General features: G+C 36.1%; 1 protein-coding gene across 1 annotated transcript in view; it reads left to right on the top strand.

Moving 5' to 3' along the window:
- Positions 1-25,632, top strand: part of LOC150094187 (pre-mRNA-processing factor 17) — a 181,293-nt gene that overhangs the window by 143,901 nt on the left and 11,760 nt on the right. The window contains exon 10 of the mRNA XM_090412418.1: positions 2,036-2,250. Within this exon, the coding sequence (XP_090268544.1) occupies positions 2,036-2,250 (215 nt within the window). The remainder of the gene's footprint in view (positions 1-2,035; positions 2,251-25,632) is intronic.

Raw genomic sequence — 25,632 nt, 5'->3', positions numbered from 1 at the left:
GGGTCAGAAGTAAAACACTTGACCAAAGACTAGAGACCGCAGATATGAGAGTCCTGAGAAAGATTATAGGCGTGAACAGATTGCATTAGGAAATTAGGAAAGAACTTGACATTGTCTGCATCCAGGAATGCGTTAGCAGAGCTAATCTCAGGTGGTATGCTCACCTAAACAGAATGGTGAGGAAAGATTAGCAAAACAAGTGTTCTCTGCCAGGTTGGCAGCAAAACGACCCAGAGGAAGACCAAGATATAGGTGGATTGATGCGGTACAAAGTGCCTTAGATGATAGAAATATAAGATCTGATAATATTGGAGTCTTGACAAGTAACAGACTGATTTGGAGGAAAATTGTAGATAGGAAGTTAGTAATGATATAATTTTTTCATGTAGTACTATCATATCCTGTACACCCCCTTGTGGGTACATGGCAGGAATTTGATGATGATTATGATTATTTATTAAATATGGATATAAGGATGGTTTCACACAAATCATTACAAATAAAAATGAATCATGATAAAAAAAAGTGTGTGTTTATGTGTATATTTTATTGCAATTTTTAGCATTCTGCTAACTTTGACAGGTGGGAGATCGTGGAGGCAGAGGTCTTCAGTAATTTCATCTGTGCAGATATTTTCTGTTACTCCCCTGAGTACAACTTTTAGGTTTTTCTCCGACTTCAGTGAGTAAGTATGATATTTAATATTTGACTCGTCCATGGTTTTTGTGAGGAGGCTGTAGTCGCCTACTGTGGTAGGCTGGATTTTAACTCCGTCGTCTACGTTTTTTGCCCATGAATAGGCAATTTGGTGGTTTTGCATAATAGGCCTAAGGGCCGTCCAACGTTCTTTTTCCCGTAGAACAATTGGGGGAACTTTTTCGTTGTTGGGCGTGGGGAGTTCAGTGTTGGGGATATCTTCTTCCATCCCCTCGTTTATCTGAGTCTCTGCTGTTTTACGTTTTCATAATTACTGCATTAAGCCAAATACCAAAGTTAGAAAATCGTCTAACCATTAGTTAGAAGATTAAAATGCTGGAAAGGATAGTTTTTTAATGTGATTTCCACCCATATTGTCAACCTTGCATAATATGTAATAGTGTAAACCATACAAGGTATTCAAGGTAGGTTAAGAATTTTTTTTTTTTTAAATCCCGATATTCTATCATGAGACTGGGATTATGTACAAATGATGTTTTTTTTTATTCTTGCTTTTCCTCATTATTTTCATTCAATGTTGTTAATGCAAGTATTAATCATAATTACTGCATTAAGCCAAATACCAAAGTTAGAAAATCGTCTAACCATTAGTTAGAAGATTAAAATGCTGGAAAGGATAGTTTTTTAATGTGATTTCCACCCATATTGTCAACCTTGCATAATATGTAATAGTGTAAACCATACAAGGTATTCAAGGTAGGTTAAGAATTTTTTTTTTTTTAAATCCCGATATTCTATCATGAGACTGGGATTATGTACAAATGATGTTTTTTTTTATTCTTGCTTTTCCTCATTATTTTCATTCAATGTTGTGTGGAATAAAAATAAAATCATTTTTCTAAATATTCAAATGAGAACTGCATAGTGCTTAAGTGTTTATCATTTATATATCAGTTTATGAAATTTTTATGCACTGTCACATATAGTTTTATCAGATGTACTTACTGTCTGACCACAGATGTGAGACCCTCGGCTGGCAATGTGCCAAGAATAGTCCTGTTGAAGGAAAGAACAGAATAAGGCGATGTATGAATTCGTTACCAACACACAAAATCACATGCTTTATATGTAAACTTTCCAACAGTTGTACAAGCAAAATACCACTTTAAAAACTAGAATTTTCATAAATGAAAAGCTAATTTTCCGAAATATAATAATAAACACTCATCCCACAAAACTCATCGATTACCCTATTATCGGAATGGATTTGCCTTCTTCTGCCATGTGCAGAAGTGTCGAGGGGTCTCGCATCTGTGGTTGCGCAGTATTTATTCATTCATTCAGTGATTGAAGTATCATTTTTATGATATTTGTATAGTGGGACATAAGATCAGGTGAAATAGTTCAGGAATATGACCGTCACCTGGGAGCTGTCAACACCATTACATTTGTTGATGAGAACAGGAGGTTTGTTTCAACATCTGATGATAAGAGTATGAGGGTATGGGAATGGGATATTCCTGTGGACATGAAATATATAGCTGATCCAAGTATGCATTCCTTGCCAGCTGTAACATTATCACCAAATGGTAAGTAATGATTTGTTCCATATAAATTTGAGTTTATTTGGAATAAATGGAAACAAAATTATATGGAGTTTATTTATATTAATTTGATCTTTACTGGATCTTTTAACAATCATGAAATATTTAAATAAAATGTTATTAAACTTTTATAGAGAACTTATTTGTAAATGAGGCCATACATTTTATCAGACTTGACAGCTATTGGTGCTAATTAGGTAAAAATTGCTGTATATTACCAGCAGATTTTCCACATATGAATTGAATATGGGGTGGAAAAAATGTTAGTTCACACTAAATTTTTTTTTTTTTCTTTTTATGGTCAGAATTAATTTTCATTTCATGGCCAAATACAAATAATCCTTGACTTATAATGATGACTTGTATCTCTCCCTTCCCATTCTTTTTATGACATGTCCTATAATAAATAAGGCAGCTACAGTAATGACCAGAGTACTCTTATAAGACTGCCTATCAGCCACACCCAACATTTAAACTCATTCATTGTATCTGCATTACCACAATCAGGCTAACATTTCACTGACCAACTACTCTCCATGCTCCTCATATCCCTGCTCACGTTCTACTTATAGAACTCCTAGGTATGTTCCCTTGTTCTACCCCCCCCCCTTCTCCCCATTTTATAAAAAATTTCGTCCACATTAACCTGATAACAACCCTTTACCAACCTAAATGTCTCAATCATATCCTCTCTCTTCCTCCTATTCAAAGGTTTTGCAAACTGTATTCCCTCAATCTGTTCTCATATCTCACATTGCAAAGACCAGTTTTGCAACCTCAGTTAGTCTTCTCTGGACCCTTTTCAACATATCCTCATCATCCCCAAAACCAGAGGACCAAATCTGTGCACAATAATCCATACAATGCCTTATATGATGGAACCAGAACCTCCTTATTTCTATAAGTCAAGGTCCTCTGCATCATTGCCATAAACATATGTGATGTCCTCACAACTTCTGCAATGTGACCTCTTGTTCATGTCCACCACTCCAAGGTCTCTTATTTCCTCAACTTTATCCAAAATTTCTCTGCCAAGTGTATACTTTGCATTCCATTGTTGCCTGCCAAATTTCAGAACTGTAAACTTGGCACCACTGAATTGACAGTTCCTTACTGTTGCCCACTCATACAATCTTTTCAAGTCCTCCTTTAAGGCCACAACATCTGTTTGATTCCTCATCACTCTCTCCAGTTTTGCATCATCATCTGCAAACAGTTGTATATTACTAGTCAAACCTATCCCATTATCCTTAGTATACAAATTAAATAATAATGGTCCCAAAACTGCCCCCCCCCATACACAACCTGCTGATACCTATCTGATAGCCATTCACTTATCCAACTAACCAGTCTATCATTCAGTCCCATCTGCTTCAGTTTAGTGACTAACTTATGGTGTGGCAATCTATCAAAAGCCCTTGCAAAATCTAACCACTGTATATGCACTTATCACTTATCTCCCATGTCCAATACATGTTCACCTATAACAAGGTGAACATTATTCACCTTGTTATAATACATAGGCAAATTTGTAAAACATGATCTCCCTTTAACAAATCCATGTTGACAGTCACAAAGAATACCACCGTCATCAATCCACTTTTGTATCCTATATCTCACCAACCTCTCCAATACCTTGACCACAACTCCAGATATACAGATCGGCTTATAATTTGTTGCCTTAGCCTTATCACCACTCTTGTGAAGTGGAACAGTTTTGCCTTCCTTCCACTCCTTTGGGACTTGTGCTGTTGCAAGACTTGTTAAACAGGTAAGTAAGCCAAAGCTGATGCTAACTCCTTGGAACATTCTCTTAAGACACGTGGTATGTCATCACCTTAAAGACATCTAGCTTACTTAACTCCTCATATACTATCTGCTTGCTCACCATTAAGTTTTTTCTCATTTCATTCTCTACACTTGAGCTAATTTCACACTGAGGATGAAACCTCCTGATGAACTGCTCACTTAACACCTTGACTGTGTTCTCTGCAGCAGTCACCAATCTCCCATTATCATCCATTAATAGCATCTTACTGCAATCATTCTTCTTTCTACTTGCCATATATCCAAAAAACTTGACAAGTAGACTTTTACTGTCCTTACCAACTGAGTCATTCTCCTTGCCTACTCTTTATACCCTTCATGCAACTGATAATTACCATTATCAGACTGTAATAAATTTAGTTTAATCCTTCATCCAAGTCTTGCTTACACTTGGATGAAGGATTAAACTAAATTTATTATAATCTAACCAAGTGGAAAAAAACTTCCAACATATTTCTCTAAATCCAGAGTAATTTAATAATAAGGTGAGACTATTACCTTTTGGTACCTCGTATAGGTAAATATGACTTCTCCATTACTTCCACCTTAGTATCACCACCTCTCGGTCTGGCTCCCACTGATGAGACCTCAATAAAGGTCGAATCTGGTCTGGGTAGTGGCTCTTCCCTTAATGCATAGCATTATACATATCTGCAGGGAGATGTGCTTTGCATTATGGGAGATACTAAGACAAGCAGTGATGAGAGCTTGGTCCACCTTTACCATGAATTGCCTCAGTCCTGAAGATACTTCAGGTGTAAACTTTGTTTGCTTACACTTGGATAAAGAATTAAACTAAATTTATTATAGTCTAACCAAGTGGGGGAAAACTTCCAAACTGATTAAATGAAACAATTTAATTTTCCTCGTTTCTAATAATCCTGATATTTGTAAACAAAAACAGCAGTTCACATTTAGGTCTATAACCAGTCCTACCCAACTGCAAGCAGTGGATAACCCACCCCACTCATTGAACATGACTGTGGGGCACTATGATTTGTCGGCCGACGTTGAATGTGGAGGTTCTGGCACTTTGCACAAATCTGCACAAAATCATTCAGAACTGAGCTTGCAACATGAGATTCCATGGTAGGACTGCAATATGCAACACCCACATTACCTAAACCAGCATGCAGCATTGTCTTCAGTAGTGCAGAGAGCATGTACAGTGGGACAAAATGAAAACTTGGAGAGCTGTGTTATGGAGCAACAAATCACTCTACATACTCTGCTGAGCAGATGAATAGCTGGGGTGTGGCAGATGCCTTGTGAACGTCTCTTACCAGAGTGTGTAACCCCAACTATGAAATTCATAGGTAGCAATGTGGTGATATGGTTCTGTTTTTCCTGGTTTGGACTCGGACTTCTGTTATGTCGTGAACTCCAAGCAGCATCTGAACCTTCTGGACAATGCAGTGCTTCCTACTTTGCTGCATTTCTATGGAACTGACCATTGTCTCTTTTAGCAAGACAATGCGCTGCATCATAAGGCTGCTGCGACTATAACTGTATGGTTTGTGAACATGAACGTCCCCACACTTGACTGGCCTCCACATAGCTCTGATCTAAAAACCTAATTAGCATCTGTGGGATGAACAGGAGTGTCAGGCTAGGTCAATGGACGTCTTTCCCACAACAGTTCAGGACCTTTTTACATGCCTACAGAAAGAATGGTCTAAAATTCCCATTGAAAGGCTTGTGGAAAGTATGCCCCATAGGATTGATTGCTGTATCATTGCAGTGAAAAGAGATCCTACATCTTATTAAAGCAGGAGCCATGGCTGTTTATTTCTCACAGTATGGTGTCCGTTGACTTCTTTCCAAGCAGTGTATATCTGCTCAGTCTCAACTATCCCACTTGTATACTGATCTGTTCCATTTCTATACTGATCATCCCCATACATACATTCACTACCTATCAACATTCATTCATTCTTCCTATGCCATGTTTCCCTGTCCATCTACATCCTTCCCATTTCCCCTGTTCTTCTTGCATTTGTGTTTTCTCTTTATCTTACACTACTTACTGTTTCCGTTGCCAGGAAACAGGAGAAGTGAAAGATTAGGAGAGTGGTATTGAACATTAGGAGAGTGGTATTGAAGAGAACAGATCTCTTGCTTTCATCACACAACACAGTTCCATCTAGCTTCTCTCAAATACCACACATGCACAAACTGCACTCCTTTCTCTTCACACAGCTCTGCCAGCATGCCATTCATTATTTGGCTCTCTGTCTCATCTCATCATTGTCATACCATAGCAATACACTGACAATCTTTCCCACTATACTGTTATCTTTGACTCTCCTCAACAACCTTCGGATATCCACCCTTATATTCTCCTATGTTCTCTTAAATCATTTCTCCCTACAACCACCATTAATTCTCTTGTTCATTTCCTTTTCATATCCAAATCATTAATTATCTTGTTCATTCTCCCTCTTGGATAGCAGACCTTATGGACTCTTTCCATAAGGTTTTCATTTGTTTTCACTAAACGGCTAATATCACTCTGCATATTTTTTATTTCATTTCGAATAACACTTTTCAATTCTTGCATTCCCTGGTCCCCTGGGTTTCTGAGGGATGAGGAAATGGTGGAGAGGATTCAGAGGCAAGTGACCAAGATTGTGAGTGGCCTGTAGAATGTTCTCTATGAGGATAGATTGAAGGTGTGTGGATTGCAGAAGTTGGTTGATAGGAGAAAAAGAGGAGATATGATAGAACCACTTAAGTTGCTTAAAGGATTTTTAGGATAGATGCAGGGGAAATGTTTTAGCACTTGGCTAGAGGGACTAGAACAAGGGATCATCCTTGGAAGTTGAATAAAGGTGTGGTTAAGTAGAGGATGTGAGGACTAGATTTTTTGCTTGGAGAGTTGTGAATGAGTGGAATGGATTGCCAGAGTCAGTTTGAGTGCTTTGTCTGTTAATGGGTTCAAGGAGAGGTATGATAGATTGAATTTACCACGATGAGTCTTTGCCCATATAATAATAAAAATAATTCTGGCAACTTTTGAAGATAATTATTTTTGTCAAACAATTATTTTATAAATTCATGAAAATCTGAATCTAAAAATGAATACAGCCTCCATCTGTTCCAAATTAAGTTTTCTTTTTTATTCATAATCTTAGTTCGAAGGTTAGTTCACAGATTGCACGAATGTTCGCACTTTTAAATTTTGCTTTATAGAGAATCATATGTAAATCTTGAATCACATCATGTAATGCATAATTTTTATAAACGTAATCTGTAGGTTTTTGCATTTCAACTTTCTTGGTTTCCCCCAATCACTCCCTACAAATCGAAATAAACGGCAGTTATGAAGTCAACTGTTATGTACATATTTTCAGCTAATTTTGATATTATGCGGCAGTTTTGAAGTAGCGATATTTTCCCTACACTTTATCCTTCGAAACGTGTAGTTGCATGTGTCAAAATGAAATTTTATTTCCAATATTTTCCTAACAGAATTAATTCGCCTTTAATGGCTAACTCACCCCCCCCCCCCCAATTTATCACCACACACACACACACACACACACACACACACACACACACACACACACACACACACACACACACACACACACACACACACAAAATACTGCTAGATAACATATGTGCACTTTCTTTTTCTTTGAATTCGTTATTTTTCCAAAGTATTGTACTGTTGCAGTTTTAAGCAAAAGACAAAGGAGAAGAATCTCTGATAAAATATCATTGGATATAAATTTTCGATATTAAAAAGACTCACAATCGGAAGCCCTGAGTGTAATGCAGTTTAACATCATTTGTTGTTCATAAAAAAAAAAAATCGTTCCTAAAATTGAAATGTGTGACCCATATAATTTTATTTTGCAAAGAAAGAAAGCAAAATGTCATATTTATTTCAATAAATGTTATTTAAAAATATATAAATATTTGACATAATATTTCCAATGTAAACAAACGTTTTGATTATTTATTTTCACACATGCAAAATTCGTTTCTATTTGGGAAGAGACACAATAAATAAATTGTGCAGCAGCAAAAAAAGGGTCAAATAACAAGGACAGTAAAGAAATTCCAAGTAATACAGTGCACATAAAGAAAATAATCCGTTATTTTCTTTATGTGCACTGTTATTTGTTATTCTTTCTTGTTAAAATGCAATTACCCCCCCAGGGGGGGGGTAATTGCATTTTAACAGATAGAATGCTGATGAGGTTTCATCAGCATTCTACATTTTTATTAGGTCAATGGGATTTTGAGTATATTTGCAAACAGATATATTCAACATAACTTAGCCAGTTTTGTTGTAAAAGTGCCGCATTTGAAGAAATATTAGCGGCATAATAATAAAATAGCAAAATTCATAATACTTCAGAATAACTTGATAATTTTGATAATACCAAAACAAGATGAGACACATTTGTAGAAATCTATTATTATTATTATTATTAGAGTCCTTTTAATTATGAACTCTATAAAGATATATTTAATAAATCGGTTGTATTTTTGTGTTTTTAATTAAATAAATTAGTTTCATTTTGTCACAGCTGGTTTTCGCTTCTGAACTACCTGGACTATTATTCTTATCAATATTACTAAATTCCAATCTCCTTCTCTGGAAATTTTCTCTTAGTAAATGTTTGACTTGTGTTGACCAATCACAGACTTAGCAGTTTAATCCAGAGATTAAATATATGGCCAGTTTAATCCATAACATTCTTAAGAATATTTGACCTGTGATTTCCCAGAATCCTGTTAGGAAAGAACAGATTACTGAGTATTGAACTTGCTATCATTTTGAAACACGTTTCTGAGACAGCAGAGGTTTTTTTTATGTGCTGCTGCTATTTGTATTAATTAGTGGGTAAGAGCAGTTTCTATATCACATAAACAGAGCATTTGATTTTCAAGTTTATTATTATTTATAAATTAAATTCATTTTTCAGTTCATTTTTTTGTGCATCAGGATTCTAGTTATTTTAGGTTAAAATGTCGAATAAAAATCTGGATGTTAGCAGTATAGCAAGCTATCGTTACTATTGATTGCCTCTATGTTTTAACTAAAGCTGGAATTATTATGCTTATTACTGCAACTTAAAAAAATCAAATGTGGAGTTGAATAAATCTTAATAATTGCAATAAATATAATGATTTTTGCTACAATTTTTATTACTGTAAATTCAAAATTTTTATTTTTAATGAGAATATTTAATGGCATTTTGAATACGATTTTCCTTAAGTGCCTCCATAGCGCAATTGGAAGAATGATGGTACTTTGTGCCCTTTGATTGGAAAAGGCCTGAGTTCGATTCCCGTTGTGACAGGAGGAATCTTTATATGGACTTTTTCAATTGAAGGTGAGTTAGCCGATCTCATACTGAGGTAGCAGGGTTTTTTCTCCTGGAAACTCGGGTTTTTCATCCCGCATATAGAAAAGCGGCCCTTCAGAACACGCAGTTTACAGACAAAAGATACTTTTGGTGGTGGTGGGCAGTGGATGGCACTGATGTAGCTGATTGGTAGTGGAGGCTCGGTAGTGGTGGAGACGGAGAGTTGTACACAAGGTGTCCTCCCTCGATGAGTCTTCAGACTTCTTGGAGGTGTCACGAGTAATAATAATAATAATATCTGAACTTTACAGTTGATGAAGTTCCTATTTTTGCCTTGATTAGCAAGCTTAATTTGATTGCATTTAAATTCTTTTCTTTTTTTTTTTTAAAAAAACAACTTATCCTTATACTAAATTATTACCATACCTTTTAATATTTTTTCGGTATTCAGAATTTTTGCAGCAACTATGAACATTTTCAGTGTTGAAACGAATAAAAAATTATTTAAGAGGCAACTTGCATCAAAATAAAACAAGTGACCTGTCGTTATTATGCATTGAATCAGATATAATGGACTCGATTAATTATGATGACATTATAGATATATTTGCTAAAACCAAAGCCAGAAAAAAAAAACTTTTAGTCATTGATTTTTTTAAATTTAAATTTGAACTGATTTATTTTTATACTTTTCTTAAAATGCAAATATATGTATACCAATGTTGTATTGTGTTATGAAAATTAGTTATTACGGAAATGTTGACTTTTATTTTCAGTAAACTAAAAACAGTGCTTATTTTTGAGGCCTCATAATGATGTTGCGCCTCGGACCTCCAAAAGTATAAATGTGGCCCTGGACTCTGCCTGTTTGTAATGCTAGCGGTGAACGCTCCTTTTCTGTACTTAAACACGTTAAAAATATTTACACAATTCATTAAGTCAGATGCATTTGAGAAATTTGTCAATTATGTTCATAGAAAACGATATTGTTGAATTATTAGATTATAAATGTATGATAGATGAGTTATATAGTTATAACTTATAAGGTATACAGGAGGTCCTCGAGTTACAGCGGAGATCCGTTCCTATGGACTGACGTAAGGCAATTTTTGATGCAAGTCAGAATTACCATAGCCTAAATTACTTACCTAACCTGAAACACCCTAAAGTCATACGTATATATCAAAAAACAGAATTAGGCCATAGGAAAATGAAAGGGAGAACATAATTACTGTATAGTACAGAAAAATGACAAAAATGAAACTGTAATAAAAAACAAACATAAAAATGAGAATCCTTTCCAATCCGCCAATCCTTTCACATGTTCAAGGATGCAAACTTTATCCTTGATAATAGTCCCGACTGTGGTACGACTTAAGTTCAATGCGCGGCCGATGTTCGTTGGCGCTTCTCCCTTTTTTGCCCTTTTAATAATGTCTAATTTCACTTCTAATGTAATGGCTTTCCTTTTCTTTGACACACTGCCATCAGAAGAGTCTGCCTTACGTTTGGGAGCCATATTGAAGGGTAAAAAGTTACAAAAAATCACAAACACAAAAGTGAGAGAGTGGATGTAAACAAAGCACACGGTACCCAAAGAGTGTATGCTGGGACCCAAGCGACGCTACCTCTCCCAAACAAACGCTGCGTAACGGCGTATTCTTCCGCCGCGCTCACAAACAAGTTCACCCACGACGTTTGAATTTTATGTCGCACTGACGTAAAATTCAAACTTTTTAATTTTTAAAAATTTTAATTTTCAAAAATTTAAAATTTAAAATTATTTATGGGATTACCGCCATAAAGTCGAAACGACGCATGTCGAGGACGGCGTAGGTCGAGAAACCCCCCCGTATATAATTGATAAATACTTCATTAAGTAAATGTATAAAAATTTATTTGTGAATTACTGAATAGTTTAAAGTCCATATTTTTTATAATTAAGTTTAGTTACTGGATTTTGAAAATTGATTAAAAGAAATCGGGTTTTCAATATCGCAAACGTAAAGCGGAAAAGGAAGAAAGATTGAAAAAACAAGAAGGTACATTTTTAAAATATCTTTGCCGAGAAGATAGTAATCGCATACAGGAAGAAATTCTTCAAGATTATTCGTTGGATAATTCGTCTATAGTTTCGATTAATGAATTGGAGGAGAATTCTACAGATACCAAAAATTGGATTAAAACATTGAAGGAGAAATCTACAGATCATATGAGTATTGTTGATTCTGAAGCTGGTTGTTCTACAGATCCAATCATAAAAGGATTTGATTTTACAAATTTAAATTATAATGATCCAGCAACTTGGTGTCCTGTGAAATTGTCCAATATCAATCAATTACGTCAACTATTAGTTGAACATGGACCTGAACAGATTCATAATTTTGATTTTTTGAAAGATAACAATAATAGAAGATTTTCAATGACTCATTATACTCGAAGCCTATTTAACGGCGATACAATGCAGTGTGTGTGGTTATTGTATTCAAAATTCACGGATTCTGCATTTTGCTTCTGCTGTTTATTATTTGATCAATGGCGGATTAACCTTGCTGATTCTGGATTGAGGGACAGCAAAAATGCTTCTTCTATTTTAGCTGCGCATGAAAAAAGTCAAAAACACATTGAAAATTACCATAAGTGGAAAGAATTAGAAATTCGAATAAAAGAAAAGAAAACCATTGATGAAGAGAACTTGCTAGTTATTAGAAAAGAGGAGAAACATTGGATGCAAGTATTAGACCGACTCTTTGCTTTAGTTCAGATGTTAGCTATTCAAAATTTATCATTTCGAGGAACAGATGAGACATTGTTTTCGCATGGAAATGGAAATTTTTTGAAATTGTTCGAATTTCTAGCCAAGTTTGATCCAATAATGAATGAACATCTTTGAAGAATAAAAGATAAAGTTGCATATGTGCATTATCTTGGAAAAGATATTCAAAATGAAATAATAAACATCTTCACCAATGCGATAAAAAAGAAAATTTTAGAATCTGTTGTTGCCGCAAAATATTTTTCCATGATTATTGACTGTACGTCCGACATTGGTAACACGGAACAAATGAGCATAGTACTTCATTCGTAGACACTAGTAATAGTACAGTTTCTATAAAAGAACACTTTTTGGGATTTATAGAAATAAAAAATACCGCTGGAGAATTTTTATCAAATGAAATACTAGGAACTCTAGTCAAATTTTCATTACCAATACAAGATTTACGAGGTCAAGGATACAATAAAGCCAGTAATATGAAAGGTGATGTAAAAGGTGTGCAGCAACGAATTTCAAATATTAACCCGAGAGCAATGCATGTACCCTGTAGTTCACATTCATTAAATTTAGTAGTGAATTGCACTGCTAATACTTTAGATGCCACAACATTTTTTGACACAGTACATTGTCTATATGTATTTTTTCCTGGTTTGACTCGTCAATGGGAATACCTCAAAGACACATAAGTAATTTTATACTCAAACCAGTCTGTGATACACGATGGGAGAGTCGAATTGACTTATTAAAGTCCCAAGATATAATTTGTCCGATGTTTGCGAAGCACTGCAAGAAATATCTCAAGATGATAGTTTATGTGGATTAAGTGGAAATACCATGAAATTAGATGCAAGTAGTCTTCTTAAAACTTTCAGGAAGTTAAAATTTATTGCATCCTTAGTAATGTGGTATAATATACTTTTTGAAATAAACTTTACAAGTAAACAACTTCAGAATACAAGCCTTATTATAAATGGTGCCATAAATTGTATTAATGATACAAAGAATTTCTTAATGAAAATCCAAAATGAGGATGAATTTGAAAAGATGTTAACAGATGTGGAAAAAATCACTGAGGTCCTAGTTGTAATGCCTAATTTTGAACAAGAAACAGACTTAGAAAAAAAAAAAGAAACGCTTTGTGTATGAAGCAGAGGATGAATTCATAGCAGATTTTAAACAAAAATTTAAGGTAGATTTTTATTTTTCAATTATTGATACCGCAATTGCATCTGTTGATGAAATATTCAAGCACATGTCTACAATTAACGAAAAGCTTGGTTTTCTTTTAAATATATATGAATTTCAAAAAATTACTTCAGCAGAACTGCTTAAAAATGTTTGATATTGGAAATTATTTAACACATGATAACTCTAGAGATATTGATGGAACAGATTTATGTAGTGAATTACAAATAATAGCAAGGCGAATTCCAGAAAATACTTCCTCATTAGATGTCCTGTCATACATATGCAAAAATAATTTCGAAAATAGTGTTCCAAATGTGTTTATTGCTCTGAGAATTTTTTCGACATTGCCAGTATCGGTGGCAAGTTCAGAAAGAAGTTTCTCAAACTTAAAACTTACACTCGCTCTACGATGGCTCAGGAACGACTCATTGGTCTAGCAATAAAATCTATAGAGCATGAAATTGCATCTACAATCAATATAGATGAATTAATTCAAAACTTTGCCAAAGCAAAAGCCCAAAAGATTAATTTTTCATAATTTTTGTATTTAAGATGTAATAATTTTCTTGCTATACAGATATTAGGAGTAATCATATATGTATACAAATATATTGGTTTTGATTAATAAATTTTATATATAAATTTTATATATAAATGTTCATAATGATATTATTTTTATAAATATCCACAGGTGTACGTGTGCTTGTGTGAGTATGACAAAATATATATACAGCAATCCCTCGATTAGTGTGCCTAATGCGTTCTTTAAAACAGCCACATTAATCGAAAATGCACTAATCGAATATAATAACCTATGGGAAAAAGTATAATTCATTCCTCAAATTTCTTTTTTGAACCTTAATTTTTTTATAAAAGAATTAAGGTATGTCTCAAGGCCTAGTTAAAGTAAAATCATGAAACTGAAAGACAATAAAACATATTTTATTATTTAGAATACAAATTTTATTATTCTACTTCTTAACAAAGAATTGAGCTAACGTAGTTTGGCAGGCATTTTGTTTCTTTTTTTCATACAACCGACGGTATGGCCCTATTGCCTCTTCTACTCTTCTGCAAATTTTACTACTTCTCTCTTCATGAGGGTCAGCCTCTGCATTGCTGCTTAAAAACTTCGCTTGTATGAAAAATATTATACACCGCCATTTGTTGTAATTGGCTTGCAGGCAATTTTTATGATCGGTCATAAACAGCGGTATTCTCATTCCCAATTGTTGAAAGATTTCGATGCGTGAAAATTAATAATTCATGAATATTTCCATGTTTAAAAATATGCCACTTGGTCACTGACATTTGCTACACAGATGTCATTTTTTCCTTCAGTTTTGAGAACAGAGGACGCTGTCGATTGTTATAATCTGCTTGCAGGCAATTTTTATGACTGATCATAAACAGCGGTATTCTCTTTCCCAAATGTTGAAAAGTTTTGATGTGTGAAAATTAACGATACACAAATGTTATCAGAGTTTTTCAACATATTCTCGAATATTTCCACTATAAAATATTTATTCATAAAAAATGCTTAGAAAACTAAAATGACAAATTCCAGGAACTTCTCGCGGAACACAGTTTGGGAAACCCTGGTATACATAGTGTACATGGAAGTAGTGTAGTATGCCATTAAAAATAACTTTGTAAAATGTTTTAAATCGGTAACTAAATTATTTCATTCTGGTGAGTGATTTTTTAAAATAGTTAGCCATAAAAATGTATAGACAGAAAATTTTTAAAATCTGTAATATTTATTTTTAAGATGTATATAGGCGCACTAATCGAATTTGGGTATCGAAAAAAATGACCCACTAATTATTACATAGAGACAATGTATAGGGGTGCCTAAATTTTCTTTGCCTAGGGGCATCAAATACTCTCGCACAGGCCCTGGACTCAAATACACAAATATTATTCAAGAGAAAATGAAAGCGTTTGAAACAACAATCAAACCTTGAGACTCATTGGTATAAACTCTGAAGAAAACATTGATCGAATCAGCCAGAGAAGCATTCGGTGAAGTTGTCTGCAAGGATAGTAAAATCATATCCCCATGGTGGATTCAGGAAATTGAAGCTCAGTCATGGAAAAGAAGAAAACATAACAAAACAAAAGTTCTTAGCAAGTAAATCGTCATGCTCTGTAAGAGAATACAGAGAAAAATGTAAGAAAGCAAAGCAATGTTTAAAAGCAGCTAAACAAAATTCATGGGAAATCTTTGGTAAGAATGTAGATGATAAATATCAAGATGGTGACAGAATGTTCTGAAGACTATTGAAAAGGGTTAAAATGGAGGAAAGAGCACTGTAAAAGTTTATAATAAATTTAGTTTAATCCTTTATGCAAGTGTGAGCAAACAAAGTTTGCGCCTGAAAGTATCTTCAGGACTGGGGTAAGGTGGTACAACACCGGCAACTCGTTGCAAAGGTGGAGCAAGCTAACATTAAGGGAAGGGCCACTACCCAGACTAGTTTCGATCTTTATTGAGGTCTCTTCAGTGGGAGCCGGCTGGCTCCCACTGAAGAGACCTCAATAAAGATCGAAACTAGTCTGGGTAGTGGCCCTTCCCTTAATGCATAACATTATACATATCCACAAGGAGATGTGTTTTGCATTATGGGAGATACTGAGATAGGAGTGATGTTAGCTTGCTCCACCTTTGCAACGAGTTGCCCGGTGTTGTACCACCTTACCCCAGTCCTGAAGATACTTTCAGGCGCAAACTTTGTTTGCTCACACTTGGATAAAGGATTAAACTAAATTTATTATAGTCTAACCAAGTGAAAAATAAACTTTCAGCACTGTAAAAGGAATTAGCAATGACAAATTATAAAATTCTGGAGTAATTACTTGGAAAGATTGCTAAATGAAAGAAGTGAGAGAAGAGAACACTGGTAGAATACATTCAAGAGGAATACAGTCAGGATTGTGTATCAATTAGAGATAGTAAAAAACAAAAAAACTGTAATGTGGAAAGGCTGCATAAGCAGATATGCAACCAGAAATGCTCAAGTATGGATATGTAAGTTTTGTAATGGCTACACTATTAATTGCTCTGGGGGGGGGGGGATTCCACTTTATTGAAGTACAGCCCTCATAGTTCTCAGTCATAAAAAAGGGAAATAAAACTGAATGCGGGAATGAATTGCAGAGGAAATTCTTTCAAGTATTTGGGTAAGTTTAATGCAAATGAGAAGAGGCTACAAAAATCGTGGCATGGAAAGAGGATAAAAATCAAGCTGAGTTCAGATCAAATACACATTGTCAGGATCAGATTTTCACTTTCAGACAAATAGTTGATTTATCATGTGAATATGACAGGGATCTGTATTTCAGTTTTATAGATCTGGGAAATTGCATGACAAAAGTACCAAGAGTAAAGCTGTTTAACCTTCCTACTGGCCGATGTGGATGAAATAGTGAGACCAAATTGCACATGTTATTCAATGGGTGTTACAGAATCGTATCCAGATTTAGCAGGGTGTCTATAGATATCGTGGCCAGTTGGGGGGTTAAGATGCTACAGTTTCATGGTGTAAATGGAATAACATATTGAGTAATACATAGTCTGTATTTGAGTTGTAAGCAAGCAGTTAAAATTGAAGAAGATACAGAAGTTGGTTTTGTTGTTAAATCTGATGAAATATGAGAATAGAAAGGAAAAAAGTACTACATGCTGGCTTGGACTTTGTTTAGATCAACAAGGTATGTGTACCCAACTGAGTGATAGAGGTTGGATTGACAAGTCAGCTACTGAAAGAAGTGCATTAAGAGTGTAAAACTAGCATGAAACTTGTTATCAGTAGTAACATTGGATGTCTGTACTTTTTGGGCCCATGTGTATCTAGATTTGTTTTGTATGGAAATAGAAAAAGTACAGACATTCAATGTTCACATTCTTAATGCAAGAATGTCCACAGCACATCTCCATCTTTCATGAAATGTGGAAGAATCATCTGGTCTGGAAATAGTACAAAATAGGAAGCAGGAGGTTGAATTTTTCTCACTAAAAATGGAAGAGAAGCACTATTGAATACAGACTGGTAAATAAAAGATTAATAATGAAAATGATTTGCAGCAAGAATGTTTAACATCATAGTGGTCAGGGTCTATTCACTTGCTTTAGAAAGTATTGAATAAGTAATTCTTTTGCAGCTTAGAAGCTATCTTGGAATCAGTATGCTGAAAATCCACAGAAAACAGTTTTTCAAAAGACTATTCACTAAAGGCAGTTTACCAGAAAATAATCACTCAGATAAACAAAACAATTAATTGAAAAAGAACTTGTCAAAAAGCATTGCCTCGAAAAGAATTGAATGGCAAATCAGTGAAAACACAGTCTATCAAAAAATTACAATCAATCAAAAGGCAAATCATGGAATGAACAATTCATCAAAAAAATGAATTTTACTTCAGTTTCATCAAAGCAGGATTCAGAATAGCCAGGAGTACTTTGCACCAAATATTAATGCTAAGATTAATTATTATTAAATATAAATATTTATGCCTGCTTTTTTTGACTTTCAGAAAGCATTCAGTAGCATAGATTGGAAAGTCGCATAGGTTGTACTTGAATCTTATGGAGTGGATGAGAATCTGATATGTCTGTTGTGGAATATCAATGATAATGTAGAGACTTGCATGAGTGATGGTGGAGAAACAGGAAGATGGTTCTGGACAAAGAGAGACAAGGAGTCCCAGATGACATAGTCATTATTGAAGCATATGAAGAAAAACTAGAAAGAACAGTTTGCTGAAGTTAAGTGAAGAAGGAAAGAGATGTAGGTTGATAATGAACATTGAAAAAATGAAAACTGATATTTGGAGAGGAAGATGAAAAAGTGAATAAAGATCAATGGACATGAGCTGGAAGAGGTACCTTTCATGTGTCTGGGTACTAGGGAGCATCACTGGCAACATGCATAATTTAGACTATAAAAGGGAGCTGAGATCTTGGATAACAAAAGCAAATGTAAACCTACAGGCAATGGATAAGATATGGAAAATTAAATCAGTGAGCCTTGATACAAAGCTGAGAGTGCTGGAAACATGCATATTCATAAACTTTCTATGGATGTGAAGCATAAATAATTGTCTAAGACTGGGAGACAAATACTGACACTTGAAAATGTGCTACAGGAATGTTCTGCTAACTGGGTGGGTGCAAAAGGTAATGGATGAAGGCTTTAGAAAAGTAAATTAGAAATAGAATCTAATACAGAAAATAATTAGAATGAAACTAACCTATTTGGACATGTCTGTAGGATGGACAATGGCAGATAGATCAAACCTTGATGTTTGGTACAGCAGACAGCATAAACAGAAGAAAATGCCCAAGATGAGAGTGGGTAGGTGATGTAAAGGAGTGCTGTAGAAAGCACTGTCGTGACGTGTTCTCTTGACGTTCGAATCCGCCATCTTGCTAAAAGTCACTTTCATAAAATAAAGGAAAACTAATTGCAAATTAATCACTGATCTAAGGGTAGAGAAATTTCTATTATACTGCGCCACTCTATCCTTAGATAAGTCTATATGAATTAGTAGGATCAATTCAAAATTAGTTAGCAGTCTTTTCATTCATTCAGGCCGAAGTATTTATTTTCTTTCTGGGATTCCCGCTAGATTTGAATTTTTGTGAACGGTGCAGTAAAAAGAAATTCAGGCAAACACAATATTTAAATTAACAAATAAAGCATTTAATATAGGTCATATAACACTTACATAAATTTTACTTCTAATTTTAAACAATAGAAATAAGTCAAACATTAAGTCAAGTCAATTACATTAGCACAATCTTCCAAGTCTTCACATACATCTTTTTAGCTTCTGGATTATAAAGTTTTTACACTTAAATGAATATCATAGAACATCCAATCTAATTAGTTTTCACACATTTTTCAGTCATGCTATAAGTTCAAAATATTACAGGATCTAATAGCTGAAAATAATCTTTCAAACAATTCCTATCTCCAACTCTCAATCACGAAGGGTTTCCACAGTTAATGGGTGGGGGGGGGGGGGGGTGGGGGGGGGGGGGGGTGGGGGGGGGGGGGGGTGGGGGGGGGGGGGGGTGGGGGGGGGGGGGGGTGGGGGGGGGGGGGGGTGGGGGGGGGGGGGGGTGGGGGGGGGGGGGGGTGGGGGGGGGGGGGGGTGGGGGGGGGGGGGGGTGGGGGGGGGGGGGGGTGGGGGGGGGGGGGGGTGGGGGGGGGGGGGGGTGGGGGGGGGGGGGGGTGGGGGGGGGGGGGGGTGGGGGGGGGGGGGGGTGGGGGGGGGGGGGGGTGGGGGGGGGGGGGGGTGGGGGGGGGGGGGGGTGGGGGGGGGGGGGGGTGGGGGGGGGGGGGGGTGGGGGGGGGGGGGGGTGGGGGGGGGGGGGGGTGGGGGGGGGGGGGGGTGGGGGGGGGGGGGGGTGGGGGGGGGGGGGGGTGGGGGGGGGGGGGGGTGGGGGGGGGGGGGGGTGGGGGGGGGGGGGGGTGGGGGGGGGGGGGGGTGGGGGGGGGGGGGGGACTTCATGTTGCTTTATAACTTGCAACTTCTTTTCAAGATCAATTGCTCACCTCTTTTTCTGTGATTCTTCACTAGTTTTTTTGACTGGGCACGTAGGGGGGGGGCATGTTACACAAAATATCACAAAATATTTAATCATAAATACACAAATAACCTATTTCTCAAACACAAAATCAACAGAGGAACTATTGAAGAATGTGCTGATTGTAGACTGCCGAGGGCGGTTGCTGCTGATTGCGCTTTTGCCACTGCATATGATGCATTGTTGCTAAATAGAAAGCTTTTTACTTGACACTTGCATCTTGTTCGAAAGTATAATGGAAAATGTTATTTATTCCCTTATGGGATCACAGACATATCTTTGTGCAGATGTAGGTCGAGGGATGACTGTACTTAATTTTAATCTGAATATTGCCTTATTTTTCAGTCACTTGAGTATGGAAATTAAACTGAAAAGTTAACATTTTTTTCCTTTTACATGTCCCTCAGTTTGAAAATTTTTTTCATATACAAGGTGTGGTTATTAAATAATGAGACTGGTTGCAAAAATGTGGCTTATTATTACAATTGTACAACTTAATTGTTATTCCCTTCAACATATTCCCCTCCTCTATCTATAAACCATTGCATACGAATTTTCCATTGTTGGAAGCAGTGCTGGAAGTCATTAGGTGTTATCTGCTTCAGTAGCACTGTTATTTTCTCCTCTACCTCATCCACTGACTGAAAATCGTTGCCCTTCAATCCAGATTTCAACTTTGGAAAAAGGTAAAAGTCGCATGGAGCTAAGTCCGGCAAGTAAGGTGGATGGTCCAACACTGAGATCTTGTTATCAGCCAGATACTGCTTTACAGACAGTGCACTGAGGGCTGGAGCATTGTCCTGATGGAGAATCCAAGCGTTGTTCTTCCACAGATCAGGTCTCTTCTTACTCGTTCTCTCAGCTTGGCCAGAACCTCAAGGTAATAATGTTGGTTAACTGTCTGATCCTCTGGTACTCATTTCACTATTACCACGCCATTGATATTACAAAAAAAATGATCAGCATTGCCTTCAGTTTTGACTTACTCATTCTTGCTTTTTTCATTCTAAGTGACATGGGAGTTTTTCCAGTCCATCGATTATCTCTCTGTTTCTGGATCATACTGGAAAATCCACTTCTCATCACATGTGATGATCTTCTCCTGAAAGTCTGGCTCTGCAGCCAGCCGTTCCATGATGTCAGTATAAATTTGTTTTCCAGACATCTTTCTGCTCCTGACACAAGTTTTTGGGAACCATTTTGGCACAGACTTTGTTCATGTTCAATTGCTCATGCAAAATTTGTCATACAGTCTCCTTATCAATGTGCACAATATTTGCTATGATCCGAATGCTTAATCAGTAATCGTTGTGGAAAATTTCATTAATTTTTGCAATGTTTTGTTCTGTTCCTGCTGTGACAGGACGACCCGGTTGTTCGTCATCTTCAACGTTTTCTCGACCTTCAGCAAAGCGTTTGTGCCATTCAAACATTCACACATGACATTACATTATCACTGTACACCTCCTGCAACATTTTCAAACACTTGGTCAGTGATTACTTCAATTTCACAAGGAATTTGAGATTAATGCACTGCTTGAGTTTAATTAGACATTATTCCAGCAAAGTGACTTCACACGTGTTTCTTTTATAACTGCCTACAGACGAACTACAAGGAACAGCGAACAATGCTTATCTCAACTGCTTCTAGACTCTTCAAGGTTATTCATGGTGCAAGCACATCCCACTGCTACGAGTACACGATTTACAGCGCACCTTGTCTCGTTATTTAATAGCCACACCTCGTACAATATCTGTTTTGAAATCAAATAACAGTACCGATCCTCTTTCATAAAGACATTATTTGTATACATGAAAGTTGATTGCTCTTTCTCCCCCCCCCCCCCAAATATAAATCTCATAAATTTATATAAGCTCTTTTACAAACCTTCAGCCTTTGTCATAAACAAGCAGTGGCTTTTACCAACCCTGCTACTCAGTCAGGCCTTGAATACCATCTTTTTATTAATAGATATCTTGGAAACTTGCTTATTTGAGATGTTCGTAGTGCTGTTATAGGAACAAATGCCATTTGGTTTGAAAGACCTGGGTTCGAATTTCAATCTAGGACTGCAGAATTATAAGATCATTTCATCTAAATGTTAGTTAGCTGAGCTGATACAGAAGTAGCAGGGAGCAACGAATAACTCAAGTTTTCCTTTTGAGAACTTGAGTGTGTTTCCCGCATAAAACCTACAAATTGGCTGGAAAACATGCAGTTAATAGAAATTTTACACTCATTCGTGCTATATTAATTACAATCAATCGTCACTATTGCCAATTTAATGGAAGCAGATCCTTTACAGCCACTACGACTTTATCCTTATTTTTCAAAATGGTCACTGTAGAATGAGACCATCTGAAGTCGCGTGTAATCACATTGACAGGTTTACCAGCTTCATGTTGCTTTATAACTTGCAACTTCATTTCAAGATCAGTTGTTTGCCTCTTTTTCTGTGATTCATCACTTTTTTGGTTGGGCATGTTGGAAGTTTATTTTCCACTTGGTTAGACTCTAATAAATTTAGTTTAATCCTTTAGCCAAGTGTAGGCAAACAAATTTTGTGCCTGAAGTATCTTCAGGACTGAGGCAACTTGTAGTAAAGGTGGACCAAGCTCTCATCACTCCTTGTCTTAGTATCTCCCATAATGCAAAGCACATAGATTCTATGTGCTTAATAAGTTTAATCCTTTAGCCAAGTGTAGGCAAACAAAGTTTGTGCCTGAAGTATCTTCAGGACTGAGGCAACTCGTAGTAAAGGTGGACCAAGCTCTCATCGCTCCTTGTCTTAGTATCTCCCATAATGCAAAGCACATAGATGTGCTTTGCATTATGGAAGATACTAAGACAAGGAGCAATGAGAGCTTCCACCTTGTGCTTTGCATTATGGGAGATACTAAGACAAGGAGCGATGAGAGCTTGGTCCACCTTTACTACGAGTTGCCTCAGTCCTGAAGATACTTCAGGCACAAACTTTGTTTGCCTACACTTGGCTAAAGGATTAAATTAAATTTATTATAGTCTAACCAAGTGAAAAATAAACTTCCAACATCTTTCTCTAAATCCAGAGTAAATTAATAATAAGGGGGGTACATCTTTTGGCAACTCGTATAAGTAAATATGACCTTTCCATTGCTTCTGCCTTAGTATCACCACTTCTGGGTCTGGCTCCCACTGACGAGACCTCAATAAAGGTCGAAACCAGTCTTGGTAGTGGCCTTTCCCTTAATGCATAGCATTATACATGTCCGCAAGGAGATGTGCTTTGCATTATGGGAGATACTGAGACAAGGAGTGATGAGAGCTTGGTCCATCTTTACCACGAGTTGTCTCAGTCCTGAAGATACTTCAGGTGCAAACTTTGTTTGCCTACACATTGGGTAAAGGATTAAACTAAATTTATTATAGTTGGGCATGTATGTGCGATGTTGCACAAAATACCATGAAATATTTAATGATAAATATACAAATAGCCTATTTCTCAAACAAAATCAACAGAGGAACTGTTGAAGACATGTTGATTGCTGACTGCCGAGGGAGGTTGCTGTTGCCACTGTGCATGCATTGTTCTAAATAGAAACTTTTTTACTTTATGCTCACTTGCGTCTTTTCGTGAGTATTGTCTAAAATGGGATCACAGACATATCTTCGAGTGGACGTAAGTCGAGGGACAACTGTATTTTCAAACCAACTTTTAGTGATTCTTCTTGTAATGTGGTTAGTTTGTCTTGGATATCTGCATGTCTGTGAGCAATTAGATATAAATCATGTGCATAGTCTAGATTAGTGCTTCCCAAACTTCTGGATGTCAGCCCCCCCCGGAAAAATTAAAATATTTCACGGCCCCCCTCGAAAAAAAATCGTAATGCAGACATATATTATTATAATATTTATTGTATTTATATTCAATACAAAACATACACAGCGAATATTGCAAAAATCAAATGCAAATATTACATTTTTAGCAAAAATATGAGATAGTGTGCCATGTCATGTGTATGTAAATACACATGACATGGCACACTATCTCATATTTTTATATAAATAGATATATTGTTATTGTACATTTGCAGTACAAGCACATGAAACGTAAAACAATTAGTAATAAAGAAAGAATTAAAAACATAAAAGAAATTTAATAATTACCAATGTGTGATTTTTTTTCGATTAAAATAACAAAAAAATAAGAAATAATAAAAATTAAATACGTTTCTTTTAGGATAAAAAAAACTACTTAATCTTAAAACATTTTAAATTTGTTTTCATTATTTCATGCCCCCCCCCGAACAAAACCTACAGCCTCTAAGTGGGGAAGCGCTGGTCTAGATCATCCAATGTTTTATTTATTTTTCAAGATATTCCTTTGGCATGTTTCATTGCTGTCTATTCTAGAACTTGATCTAGCACCATTATAATAAGGGAGGTAGCAGACATCCTTGTCACTCGAGATACGGTTTGAAAGGGTTGTGACAATTATCCATCATGCAGCACCTAGCACTGGAATTTGTTATATTCTTCCTGTATGAAGTTAATAAACTCTGAAGTGCATTCCATACACATTCGCTAGCAACGGGATCGAAGGCTTTTTCATAATCCACAAACAGCAAATATAAAGGAGAGTTAAATTCACCTAATTGTTTGACTATTATTCTTAAGATGTTAATGTGGTCTATACATAATTCGTTTGGTCTAAAACCAGACTGCTCTCTCATGCCCTCATCTAAAATATTAAAGATTCTTGAAAGAATAATTTCACAGAAAAGTTTGCTAATGACACATAGTAGGCTTATGGCCCTCCAATTATTTTCCCAAATCTCCTTTCTTACCATTGGAAGTTCCTCTTGCAGTTGCTGCTCCCACAACCCAATTAGGAAAGGTGGGCCTTGAAGATGGATGTATCTCCTTTCTTTGGTAATTTTACTGTTATTTCTGTATTCCAATCCCTAGGGAATGCCTCTTTTCCCCATTTATCTTGGAATGGTGGGTAGAGCATATCTATGATTGTTGTGGTGTCAGATTTTAGAACCACTGTTGTGATACCATCATGTCCTGCTGCTTTCCCATTTTTCATTTCTTTAATAACTCTTTTTTATCTCCAGTTTAGATGGTGGGCTGGTATATTTTTAATTCATCTACTCTTTTTTTATTTCTGTTTGTGCTTTTGTTCAAGATTTGACTAAAATATTGTCTCCACCTTTCCAATTGTTCTTCTGTTGACTAAAATTTTCCATTGAGATTCTTCACTGAAACATTCTTTTGCATGGCTTCTCCAGAAAGTCTTCTTATAATACTGTGTAACTCCCTAATGTTATACTCATCTGCAGTTTGTTGTGCCCTTAATGCCAGGCTTCAAACCACTGCCGTTTATTTTTCTAGCACTTCTCTTAACTTTTTTTATTTAACATCTTAAATTTGTCATCAAGTACATTTTCCTTTTGGGGAGTAAGGAAGATATATACTGTGATCAGCGAATATAATTCTTAGTTGATGGTCATGGTATTTTAAGCTTTTGTATCTGTATATATTGCATATATACTCCTGAGGATAATATGCCTTCAACATAGAGGCTGAAACATTTTTCATTATTATTAATAAATTTTATTCTCCAGATGACAGTTGAATGCACAAGTCTGTTACAATGTGTGGTACACAGCTGAAAA

The sequence above is a fragment of the Typopeltis vanoorti genome, chromosome 22 (assembly GCF_054136105.1).
Source record: "Typopeltis vanoorti isolate ZY-2024b chromosome 22, IOZ_Tvanoo_1.0, whole genome shotgun sequence".
Lineage (NCBI taxonomy): Eukaryota > Metazoa > Arthropoda > Arachnida > Uropygi > Thelyphonidae > Typopeltis > Typopeltis vanoorti.
The sequence above is the reverse complement of the archived record's forward strand: the minus strand, read 5'-3'. Positions and strand labels throughout refer to the sequence as shown.